Raw genomic sequence first — 13,253 nt, 5'->3', positions numbered from 1 at the left:
TGCCATTTGCAATTAAAGCGAGCGCAAGGGAAAACACAGTCATGCGATGGGACTAACATATACCCTAATAGCTAGCCATTTGTGGGTGCTTACACTGGCAGAAAATGTAGAATATCAGAATTGTGAATAATTCAATAGCATCAATGATTTCAATGTTACTATCGCTGTTCCCTCAGAGTTGCTCATAATCAAATTTAATATGTGTGAGTAAGAATTACTTTTTTTCGCAGCGTATCTGCACTCAGTTTCCGACAGATAATACAGCATTGCTCAAATTTATGATCAACTACATAATTGAGCAAATAGGAGTGTGGCCATAGTTGTGATTGAATCGCATCCTTGCCGCACATCGCCGGCTATCGTTATCGATAATTAATCTTGCCAATTGAATGGCCAGGCAAATGCGTAGGACTCGAGTCGAGTACACGGACGGACATCCAGAGGCTCTAGCAATTCAATTTAATTTACTCGCTGCGCCTCTTCTTAATGTCCGGACGATGATGCGGCGCAAAGTGAAATTGTTGAGGTCACCCGGTGGGTGGGAGTTGTGCGTGTGGGTGCTGGATGATGGGTGGTAGGGTGGTAGGTGGAGCCACACGATTCTGGGAAGGAACAGAAGCAGACTCTGCCGACTTAAGTACAATGAAATTACTTTAGACATTTTAAGTATAAAATATGGCTGACAGCCGAGTCGAGTTGAGTACAGTTTGCTTTGGCTTGGTTTGAGGCATATACACAGCGAAAAACTGGGAAACTATTTTTGGCCAGAAATTCAATTTTCAAGTTGGCTTTTTTGGCTATAACTTGACTAAAAATGGTCACAGAGCAAAAAGAATTACCATTTTATACTCCTTATGACCAATACTAACAACCCCTTTCATTTTCAAACGGATTTTTTAAAATTTATTTTTTGACGAAATTTTCGCATTTTTTGTAAGGGGTAACATCATCAAAATTTGCGAGAAATTGAAAAATCCTAGATTTCCCAAATTTGAATGCAAATCGATTGGAATTCAAAAAACAAACTCAACGAGGTATGACATTCAATATTTGGGCCATTATTTCCAAAGTTTTCATCAAAATATAGAATATTTTTTTTCACAAAAATTAGGAATATGATTATGAGTAAAAAAATGAATATTTATGTTGGGTTTTTTGAGTAAAACTTGGTCAAAAATGGTCACACACCTAAAAGAAGTACCGTTTTTTACTCCTGATTACCAATTCTAACCATCCATATCACTTTTAAACGGATTTTTTAAAATTAATTTTTTGACGAAATTTTCGCATTTTTTGTAAGGGGTAACATCATCAAAATTTGCGAAAAATTGAAAAATCCTAGATTTCCCAACTTTGAATGCAAATCGATTGGGATTCAAAAAACAAACTCAACGAGGTATAACATTCTATATTTGGGCCATTATTTCCAATCTTTTGATCAAAATACCGAAAATTTTTCTCGCAAAAAATGTGAAAAACTTTTTTTTATTGGTTAAGAGTAACTTTTCTAATCCAAGGCATTTATATACATAAACCGTTCTATAGTAGCATATAATTTATATTTAATTTTAAGCCAAGAAAATATGTTTATCTTGCTATTATATCATTAAATATTTAATTTGCTTCCTGACTTTTAAACTGGTGAGTTTAACTGCCAAACGATTTTTCCCAGTGCAGCTTAGAAGCAAAAGTTGTGTGGCATCGTGAGTTTCTAAATGAAGCTGATTTGGCTCAGAGGGGCGGTAAAATGTGGGGCTATGAAAGGGGGATGGCGCCAAATGACGCTGCAAAACGCCCCCAAGAACAAGAGCAACAAGAAGGACAGGCTGAGGTCAATGGGGCAACTTCTTCTCGGCCTGGTAAGCGCCTTTAGTTACGGTTTATTAGTGACAGCGACCAGGGAACAGAAAGTCGGGGTAACAAAGAGTAGCGCCAGATAGATGTTTAAGCGCTCTATTAACTGGCTCAGCATAAAAGTTGTAATACGCAAAGTACACACTCAGACGCCAGACGCCCCGCATTAAAAAGTACCCCACCGGCCCCCTAACCCAGCACAATCCATCCATCTTAAAGGACATTCAAGTTTTTGGGTCCCGAAAAGTGTTTGGTCATTTGGGGGCGGCAAGTGAATTGGGTCGAGTACTAAGTATATTCGCAGAAAACAAAGGCGGAGTTTATAAGGTTTCAGCATGCTTTAGTAATAATAATTTCCATTAAAAACACAAGCTTCTTAAAGTTGCCATCAGTTGGAGCCAAGTCCATATTAAGCATATAATTTAAGCAGCATACTTTCCTTATAAAAACAACTAAAAATTAAGCATTGTGAAAAACCATCTAGCTTAAAAATTATCTAAGCGGCATTATTTTTTTTTTTTTTTGCTGTGACGTTAGCATTTTTTGCGAATTAGGCAAAATTATTGTTCATCAAAAATGGAAAAAGCTTGAAGCGGTCATGGAAAATGCAAAATGCAAAATGCATTTTCGCAGCATTTCCGCCCGCTTTGGCTGGAGGGGAAAAGTGCCAAGATACCGAAAAATATAATGCTCGAAATTCGGAAATCAAAGTGAAATGTCTCGAAATTGAAATAAAAATGCTGGCGGCCAGGGGGAAAATCTATAGTTTGCAGCGCATTCGCGTGTTTCTCTGCTGTCGCCTGTCATTGTCAACGTTTCTATTGCAGCCAGTGGAATGCAAAACAAAAGCTGGCAAAAAAAAAAAAAATACCAAAAGCAGGAGCAGAAGCAGAAGCAGAAAAATGAGGAAAAAACCGAATAAATTTTCGCGAATCGGGAAGAGGAGCAACCACCGCCCCCCGTGGCGCATGCAAATTGCGAATGATTTTGTCTATTTTTTTCTGGCGTGCCCCTTGTTTTTTTCGCTTTATTCAGAGACTTGCGACTGCCCCTGCAATGTCCGAGCATGAACTCCACTTCCGGTTGTCAGAGAAGCAAGCAGTTGGGGGCACAGGAAGCTCACAGACACATACACACCAACACACAGGCACACACACACACACACGCAGTGCCATTGAAACGATGAATTATGGCGATTTTAACGCCAACTTTGTCAGGCACTGAGACTTAATGGGCAGGGTACAGGGAATGTCGGAGGGAAAAAACAATGAAAAACATGGGCAGTGGCGGAAAAATAGGAGTAGGCGAGCCCAAGACACTCCGACAGAAGACAGAAGTGCAGGAAAGGAAATGCCCGGGATGGCAGCTAAACAGAAACGCAAAACCCAAGTCAAACAATGGGACAGTCCTGGGAGAAAAGGATAAACTCCAGAGGCAAAGAGAAGAGATCGTGACACGGACAAAATGCCACGTCCTTTTTAACTAAATAAAAAAAAATACTACTAACTTTCATCTGAAACCAATAATTTATTACATAGAATTAAGTTCTTTTTTTTACATTTAATAGCAATAATAACATTTCCTATGGCAAAAACGTCATATTTAATAGCTTCGTGCAATCAAAGAGCTCAGCCCACTGAACATGGTAGTCAATAAATATTTTATTGGATAATTTGCAGGCCTTTGCTCGCATTTATGAACAGTCGAGTGCAATTTAGGAATCAATATTGCATTGCAGTCAGCGTTACATCCTCAAGTGTCTGGCTGAAAATAATCGCAATCACGTCAGCCGTCCATCTCTGAGCGTTCGCTTCCTATTTTGCCCACAGTTACCCACATTCCACTGACTTTTCACGCTTTCCCCGCTTTCTCTGCTTTCCCAGCTTTCCCGGCTTTCCCGGCCTTCCCCTTCCCCCTCGACAGCTTATCTCTTGCGAGCTCTTGCCTTTTTGCCTGCTTGCCATTTTCGTTGTTGAATAATGACCTCAAAATTCTAATGACTACGAGGCACGTACTCGATATAAAGCATGTACAAAGAAGCGCCCTTAACCCATGTTGCCCCCCCATCCTTAACCATCCAAGGACCACCCTCTACACATCCCACTCGCACGGCAGTAATTCCGTAGTTTTGTGTGTGACGCTCTGACTAAGTAGACTTCCGCTTTTCAATTAAGTTCCACATATTGTTGCAAGGTGTTTTATGCGCGATTTGCATGACAGTCGCGTTTATTAAACTGCCAACCAGAGTGGTGGCAGAAGTAAATGGCCCAGGCTAGGGCAAAAAAAAAAAAAAAAAAAGCAAAAAGCACAAAACAGGATAACAGCAAACCTGTCACGGCCATATTGAAATTGTGAAATTGTGAAATTGTGGGCAGGGCCAATATGCCAGGGGTAAAATGGCAAAAGAGTGTGTGACCTGTTTAGGCTGGCAGAAAAGATAAATTGCTCAAGTGTGCGAGATAAAAGCAATCGAGTGGCGTTGGCCAAAGGGGGGGGAAATAAATATAAAAAAAAAACATATAGACACACACATATGCATGCATACACAAACACAGACACATAGAGATGGCATCCAGCAGGAGTGCATGGCAACTGCGTAGAAAGGATTGAAAGGGGACGCCTTTGGCAAGCAGTGAAGTAAAGCAACCAGGTTAACATGACACTTGAGTATGTGCAACCAGCAGTTTGTTTTGATCACTTAAACAAACCAAACCCTAAAATAAACGACTGAAAACTAAAACTGCTGGTCAATTCGCACTAGCCATTCTTCGAATGGCGCCAATGAAATGGGAAACTTTTGATTTGCCTCGAACAAATTAAGGCCTTTATTCAATGAATAGCTATCTAAATATCGAACAATGTTAGTCTGACAATGAAGCCAATATTCTCTAGAAATATGTTACGGATTATTTTCAAGTATTATTTTGTGCATAGCTAAATACTGGTCATTAAGCATGCATTCACATCTCAATATGGTCAAGAAATTTGAACGGAATTTCTGTCTAATTGAAGGATTATTTCTCCGTTCTGTGCGACTATCGTTGCCATTTGGCCAAAACGATGGGGACAAAACAAAGAGAGGCTCAAAGTCACTCGATTGCCTTGTTAGCCATTCATTCCATGGTCCAATTCACTCCCATTAAGCAGTGCAAAGCATTGGCCAGCATGGAAAAACTATCATAAATCCGCTTAATCACTCGGCCAGAGTGCAAACTTCACTTCGAATTTTCAATTTTCAGCTTGTTTTGCCAGCTTGCCACTTGGCAATTTGTCCACGTCGAATAGTGAAAGTTTCTTGCCTCGTTTCCGGTGAATTTCGTACAATTCTTTTTTTCTTTTTTTGTTTTTGTGTGTGCCATTCTATTTCGGTTTGATAAATTAGTCGGACGCTGCAATTGCCCAAATGGCCAGAGAACAAGACACAAATGATGCTCCTGTCCGAATTCGTATTCCTGCTCCTGTTTTTTTCAACTTATTTCTTGCTTTTCTTTTCTTTTTTTTTTTTTTGTCTTCATTTCGCCCCCAAACTTTGCCCATTCGGTATGCAAAAGCAAGATTCAGTTCACCGTCAGCTGTGGCCTTCCCAAAAATGCCTCAACACCTCCTGAGGCACAGAAAAAGGGGGTGGGGGGTCGTAAAAACTTTTCCCCATTCTCCTTGCAAGTTCTTATCTAGGTACATTTGTCATACAAAGCATAGAAATAAATGTCCACTTCAGCAGCGGCAGTAACAGCAGCCGGAAATAAGAAGAAGAAGTACAGTCGAGGCTCAGCTAATAAAGCTATCGATTCAATGCCAAATAACCTATTTAGTTTAGCAATTACATGAAAATAAAGTTAGAAATATTAGTAGGATAGTACAGAAAAAGATAATAGTTCGAAATAATAGTTAATTCTTTAGTGTATAAATTCATGGAATATTGTGTGCGCGCCTGGAACTAGAATGCTGAACGCAGGTGTACTTCACTGCGGTTTACGAGCAATTTCTTAAAACATATTTTCAATTTCTTTTATACCTGTAATTCCACCTCACACCAACACCACCACCACCACCACCACCACCACCGGCCGTATTTATGCCAACTTATTTCTCTTCCTGTCACAGGACTTTGTTCAAGGACTTTCGATACTGTCTCGCGGCTCCGTGGAGGAGAAGCTGCGCTGGACCTTCTCGCTGTACGACATCAATGGCGACGGCTTCATTACGAGGGAGGAAATGACTGACATTGTAACTGCCATATACGAGCTGATGGGCCGCCTGCCGGACGAGTGTCCCGAGGAGGAGAAGATCAAGGGCAAGGTGGAGCAGATCTTCCAGGTGGGTTCGTTGCCGCCACCGCTGAAACTCAAAATCTTCGAATTTCAAATACACGGTCGATTCGCGGCCATTATTTATGCTAATTACGCGCGTACAATTTGAATTTGACTCGCGAACATGAAACTTATTTACTTTGCATTATGCAAATTCAAATTGTCTATTTCAATTTGCCGGCCAGCAAACTCAGGCTGGCCAAAATGGATGGGCAGCGTAGAATGGCTTCATCTGCAGGACATCGTCCTGTTTGGCTTGCCAGTCACGCGTTGTCATTAGCGGTCGTTGGCATTCCGAATAAATTGAGCGCATCAAATGCGACCGGCAAAAGCTCTTAAACAGCGGCATGCGAGAGTGAAATTGATGATAGATGGCCAGGATCATTCATGGCGCATTCCGAAAGTTGTCCTCTGTCCGACGCTCTAAATCAAAATTCCATAGTACGCGTTTGGGGGCCGGAAGCGGAAGCAGTTTGTCAAAGCAGTGCCATTGGCAAGCAGTCAGCACTCAGCGGTCTGTTGCTTTCTTTAATATGCAGCAGAAATATGGATTGAAATTAGAAGTAAAGAACTATTGTCCATTAAAATAAAAATACCCATTAGCATGTATATAATGTATTTGCTAATGTGTTTCTACTTGTCTTCTTGCCTACAGAAAATGGATACCAATCGCGATGGCGTGGTCACGCTGGAGGAGTTTCTGGAGGCCTGTCGCAATGACGACGCCATCTCCCGGTCGATGTCCGTGTTTGACACAGCGTTCTGACCATATCCGACGGACAAGGGCGATGAGTACACGGTGCCCCGGCGGCGGCGACATCAGCTGTCGGCACAGCAGCAGCATCTGCAGCATCAGAAGCATCAGCAGCAGGAGCCAGAGAAACGTAAGTCCAACCACAAGACGAAGAACAAGCAACAGCAAAAACAGCAGCAACCACATAGCACTAGACATCAAAACTGTTGTCACATAATCGACATGGATGGCGATAGCACCACAAGCACCACCACCGCCTCGGCGGCCACTGGAACAACACTCAATTGCAATGTCCTATATGATTACGGAGCGGCGGAGGAGGATGACGACGACCAGGACGAGGATGATGAGGACTCCGATGAGGAGTACAGATCCTTTGTCTGCCGCCACTGCCAAAGGTCACAGTCAGTGGTGCAGCAGCCCAGATCCAATCGTCGATCGCAATCGCAGTCCAAGTCGCGCAAGCGCAGCAAGAGCAGGAAGCGCCATCAGAGCAAACAGGGTCACCATCAGGGCCAGCAGGGCCATCAGGGTCACCATGGTCAGCAGCTGACCCGGTGGCCGGAAATCAATGTGGCCAACGAGCAGGCCATTCGCTTCCGGTGTCCGCAGGTGGGGCCGCAGGTGGGTCGCGACCTCCACACCCCCCAGCCCATGCACTTCCATCATCCCCAGTCGCAGAGCCAGAAGGCCAAGAGCAAGTCCCGGCCGCGGAAGCACCGGGCATGCCCACCTGCTTCGCTATCGAAAGCTGGAGCAGCAGCAGCTGCAGCAGCACCTGGTCCACCTGCACCACCTGCGCCACCAGCAGATCCGTCACAGCTACCGCCCTCCGAACAGCACCCCCTTGCACCCCTCAACGTGATTGTGGGCGGGGCCGAGGTCGAGGTCGATCCGCAGCAGCCACAGCCGCCCACCACCCCCGACTCGCCGTCGCTGGTCACCGTGAGCACCTGGTACACGGTGGCCAAGCAGGGTGTCTCCTGCTAATCGCGGTGAGCAGTGAGTATCCTTGCCAGCACCAACCAACCAACCAACAAGCCACTTTGCACCCCAGTCAAAATCCACTTGAAAGGATGGCACTGATATCTCTAGATGCTTAAAATCATTTTTAAATTGATAACTAACGTCTGAGCGAATGCAAGAGTGAATAGACTATCGGTATTTATCCATAGAATTCAATTTTGGACCCATGAGGCGATTTTAAATTATTTTAAGCCCCTAGAGATCTGTGTGGCATTCCCCAGTAAAACGCTTTTCCGTTTCGGTGTTTAAATATATGTATACAATATGTATATTTTGTGCTTAAATAAATTATATATGTGTGTTTCAGGGTGGATCTCTGAACAATCTAAATCGGCAATAACTAAAGTTACAACACAAGTTGATTGTTATTAAAAATAATATATTGATTGTCTTTAGTAATTAAATTCAAATTTGTCTTTAGTTCTTAAAAGGATACAACATAAATTTAAGTTTTTTAACTGTTTGTTTACCTACTTACAAAAAAAAAAAAAAAAAGAAATTGTACAAAAAAGCTACAAAATTGTAAATACAAAACTATAGATATTTTTTTTTAATATAATTGGATGTTAAAGCTGAGATCCGCCCGATTGTGCATTATGTTTCCGATTTATCCTATAATTTGTACTGTAATTAGCCAAATGAAGTTTATAAGAAATTTAAAACGTTCTCTGTGTGTATCGATTGATGTTGCAAACTGTCAAATGTGTTATAGTCTTAAAATACGTATACAAATCTATAGAATATGTAAGTAAAAGTGAACCAAAATCGAAAATATATGAAAAGCATTCAAATGTTTACTTTATGTTCCCTTGAGTTCTATCATTTTTTGACCAGAAAAGTCTTCTTAGAAATGTTGATAGATGTCCTAGAGTTACATAAATTGACGTTAGCTGTGATGGAAAAACAAAGTATATTAAACCACAAAAAAAAAACTTTAATATTAATTGTAAAAAAAAATGGATGATTCCATCAAAACTTGTGGGAAAAAATTGCTCAAACGAAAATGCTTGCTATATGCGAAGCTTAGAGTGTGTGGGTGTGTTTTGAATGTGTGTGTGTGTGTGTGTATGTGTGCATTGGGAGAGCTAGAGAGAAAACTTTTTTGACAGAACAATTTTCAACATTTGAATGCCTCACTTGAAGGTTTTTTCTTTTTTTTTTTCGACTAAAAGCGAAAATTGAAACGCTGTCGTTCCGTTAATTAAATTCTGTAAAATACACAGAAATCATATTAAATAAAATCTATATGCAGATTAATGAACAGACCAATTTCAGGCCATCACTTGGCTTTAACAAAAAACGTTGTTGTCATTCAAATGCAAATTGAATATTGAATTGGTCTTTGGCGAAAAATGAGTCAAATAACCAAATTGTTTTAATTGAAAGCAGCTTTCTACTTTATTGGATAAATGTAAAAGGCTGCCAGTTGAATTCCATTCGATTTGCATTATTTCACATAGAAATTCGTGTTCTTCAAACTGTTGTGAAGTTTGCTGAGCGTTAACTTTTTTGCTAACTGTTATTGCTTGTCATGCTTTTGTTGTTGTTTTCATTATGCCAAATTGGACACACCAAGGAGACACACGCACACTTGCACACCAACACACACCAGCACACCGACACCGCACACATATGCAAGGCAAAATCAACAAGGATGCAAACGCATGGGAATTGAAATTCGTGTATGGCAATTAAAATATCTGCTTTCTTTCTCTCCCTTTTTCTCTCTCTCTCTCTCTCTTTTCTCTTTCTCTCTCTCTCTCTCTCTTTCTCTCTCATTCTGGCCCGCACACACATAACTCACACACTCGCTGTAATGAACACACACACATGTGCAGAAATTTGCATAGAAACTAAATGAAATGCGTAGCAAGAAAGACAACGCGAATCTGCCAAAATAAAAATCTAGGTACCGCACGTCCATTAATATGCAATTATGGATGTGTTTGTGCAACTGTAAAAATAATGAAAGTGTGCGGAAACATTGGAGAGGCCAACGAAAACACGATTTTATCGGCATACTTGTCTGGGTCGCATTTAAAGGGCTGCAAGCAGTGCAGCGCAGTTCTCAACTGTAAGTACATTGTCGCACCGGAAGTGCGACACTGCTTGCCTCCAGAAAACACAGATAGATGAAAATTGACACTGTGTGAGTGTGAGTGCACGCAACTTACATGAAACCCATTGAAAATTGAAAACGTACGAAACGAAAGCTTTACACAATGAAACTAAAACTAAACCTAAAAAACTTACTCTTAACGATTTAATGAAACATATATAGAGAGAAATTTAAACTACACAGAAACTATATTTATACGAAAAGAAAATAGCAAGAAGAAAAATACTAATTACATTAAATTGGAACCAGTTTGACTTTCTATTTGAAATATATGTAAACATACATGACACACACACACACACACACACATATGCACAAGCAAAAGGTAAATATATGTGTAAATCAAAATAATAGCCGCAAATACAAAAGCGACATGAAGGAGAATGGAGAATTGGAGAAATGCTCCCCGGGGCGTATGCGTAATGTTGAGTGAATTGTTTCTGCGCATATATTCTCCATTAGCAAATTAGTGACAATGATGAAATGTCATCAAGTCGGCCGGCGATATGTACTATATACATCTGGTGTGTGTGCCTGTTGTGTGTGCGAGTGTGCAAGCTAAATCAAATACAAAACAAATGTTTGAATCAGAAATTGGACCACAGCAAACAAAGAAGTAGCATAAAACGATATCCGCTGTATATGCATATTATATATTTACATATACATATATATATACATAAATATATATGTATGTATACAAGGCATATATATATGTATAGATATGTACCAGGCATACAGTATTTATCAAGTGCATAGATGTGTAATTGTAAACTTTTTTGTAGCTAGAACTAAGGGACACACAGAAAATAAATGGAGAACTATTAGATAATAGATAATTGGAATATGGTTAATTGGACATCTTGTTGTACATAGTTAGTGAGTGGTTTGTTTTCGCCGTTAAACCAACTACAAATCTTTCTCTATATTAACTCTAAACTCAAAGTAATTGTTGCATTTTTAAACCCTTTAAATACATAGCTGTGTACTTAGCTGTAGTCTTCCAGAAGTAATCGAACAAAAAAGAAATCGAACCGAAATGCTGATGATAACTCTATTCCACTTAGATTGAACCTGTAGCAAATTTGTACCTTAGCCGAAACACCCACAAAAAGCTTTCAAAAACAATAAAACTCTCTTCTTAATAGACGAAACAAAAACCGAAACCGAGTCCAATAAATAAAGCCCGTATATATACAAAACTGTTGCTGTCGTAGTTGAAGACGAACTGTATTATTTTTGGATAAATGTTATCGATTTTCTGCCCACTTTCAAGGTTATTCAATGTTAGATCCTTCGAACTATTGGTTTCCCACTGCATATATGTAGTATTTACATATGATCGGTCTGATCAAGGGTACGACAATATCGAAAAGGAGCCACAGATGTACTAAATGACATATATAATACCCTCCCACCCCAGACTAACACACACACACACACACACACATAGTACTCCCCTCTCTCTTTCTCTCTAACTATCACTGTCTCCCTCTCTATATCTCTCTACTTGTCTGTGTGTGAATTAGCAATCAAATACTAATGCAAAATCTTTTTCAAAAACAAAGTGTCAAATTTTCAAGAAAACATAAAAACATAGAGAAAACCCCAAAGAAAAACTTGGCAAATTGACAGAGACAAACAAACAGATAGAGAAAAGCAGAGAAAAAAAAATTGATAAATTGGAGGATTGCCAACCTAGTTGCAAGTATTTTCCAGGCCTAAGCCTTAACGATTAGACAAATGCAAATAATTGTAAACACAAAAAAAATATATGCATATGAAGTGTGTGTTTTTTCCTAATTTATAAGCTGTTGAAATCAAATTTTACCAATGAAAGTAAGTATTAAACAAGTATTGACGCAGAGAAACTCTCGTTTTAGAGAACCACTTGAATTTTTCAGTTGTTAATGTAAAAACTGTATTAGCCATTTATTTGTGAGCGATATACTGTGTGTTGAAAACTAAACCAAAATAAAAAAAAAAAACCAAAAAACAGAACAAAAAACTAACAAGAACTAAAACGAAATACAAAGAGCAGAAAATACATGTCATAGCATAGGCCTAAGTGCGACATTTATTGGTGGACTCCAGAAGGCATACGGAAGTACTATATATACATATATATATATATATCAAAAACCGAATTGTTATCGGCCGAATGATGTTTTAAAGCCACTAAGAGAATTTCCAGTGTTATCAATCGATCGATGTATGTACGTCTTCTGGGCCAAAATGCGATTGAGCCACGTTATAAACACAATTACAAATTGATAAACTTACGAGTATATACACAAATATACTAATGTACTAGTCGTAAAACATAGCTGATCTTTTTTGGTGTAAATTTTAAATGATAATACCAAGCGAACAAACTTTCCATGCAATAAAAAACAAAAACAAAACACATTGTTTCAAAACTACAAAGAAGAAGTGTCGTTTAAATGCAAAACTGCATGAACCAAAAAGTAATGAAAACGAAAAACCAAAAAATATGAGCATGAAAACACTTAATTAAAAAAAAAGAACAAATATTTTTTTTGTGAAGTTAAAATATGTATAAAAACAAAAGGTATAAAGAAAAATAAAAAAACCAAAATGAAATATAAAAAAAATGCTGCGGCGGTATTTTCATTTATATAGCAAACGAAAACCTATTGATATGAAAAAATGCCAGAAAAGCAATAGAACTCGTTCCTATGTAGTATAAAATATCTTGACCTGCGGATGCAGCCAACTTTTGTAGGTTTCCGGTTGGCCAAAGTGATCCAACTGGCCAAGTTGAAGTGGAAAAGTTAGCCGATGCATGCGGAATGCAGCCGAGCGACTAATGGAATCGCAGTGGGCGCATTTGTATGCCGATCAGAGCGGGAAATTAATACGGAATTAGCTGGTTATGCCCGCATGATTCGCCTCTGACCGCCCCACCCCCTCCCCCATCCAATCCAGATCGAAGCTCCTCTCGACCGGCCACGTCGTGCAATTATAATGCGGTCGGTCTACGGGCACGCACACAAGGAAACCCACTTAATTGTTACATAAAAAATTGGCCAACGGGTGGCAACGGATGGCAACGGGGGAGCGGTCAGCATGGTAATCGTTAATTAAATCACGTTGTACCGGAAATGAAGTTATTGACAGGGCCAAGTGTGGGACGTGGTGTAATTGCCCTGGCCCGGAGTATCGCCTT

At 39.8% G+C, this 13,253-nt stretch overlaps 1 protein-coding gene across 6 annotated transcripts in view; it reads left to right on the top strand.

Moving 5' to 3' along the window:
* Positions 1-12,658, top strand: part of CG44422 (uncharacterized protein) — an 83,405-nt gene extending 70,747 nt beyond the window's left edge. For 2 of the 6 annotated variants that reach the window (NM_167277.2, NM_132471.5), the window contains exons 6-8: positions 5,959-6,171; positions 6,820-6,909; positions 6,958-9,404. In NM_167277.2, coding sequence (NP_727507.2) covers positions 5,959-6,171; positions 6,820-6,909; positions 6,958-7,908 — 1,254 coding nt within the window. In that variant the 3' untranslated portion in view covers positions 7,909-9,404. Of the gene's footprint in view, positions 1-5,958; positions 6,172-6,819 lie in introns of all 6 variants that reach the window. The other 4 variants (NM_001298188.1, NM_132472.4, NM_001201649.4 and 1 more) reach the window with 3 other exon arrangements.
* The last annotated feature ends 595 nt before the right edge of the window (positions 12,659-13,253 follow it).

This window comes from Drosophila melanogaster, chromosome X (assembly GCF_000001215.4).
Source record: "Drosophila melanogaster chromosome X".
Classification (NCBI taxonomy): domain Eukaryota; kingdom Metazoa; phylum Arthropoda; class Insecta; order Diptera; family Drosophilidae; genus Drosophila; species Drosophila melanogaster.
This window is presented reverse-complemented; position numbering and strand designations above follow the sequence as displayed.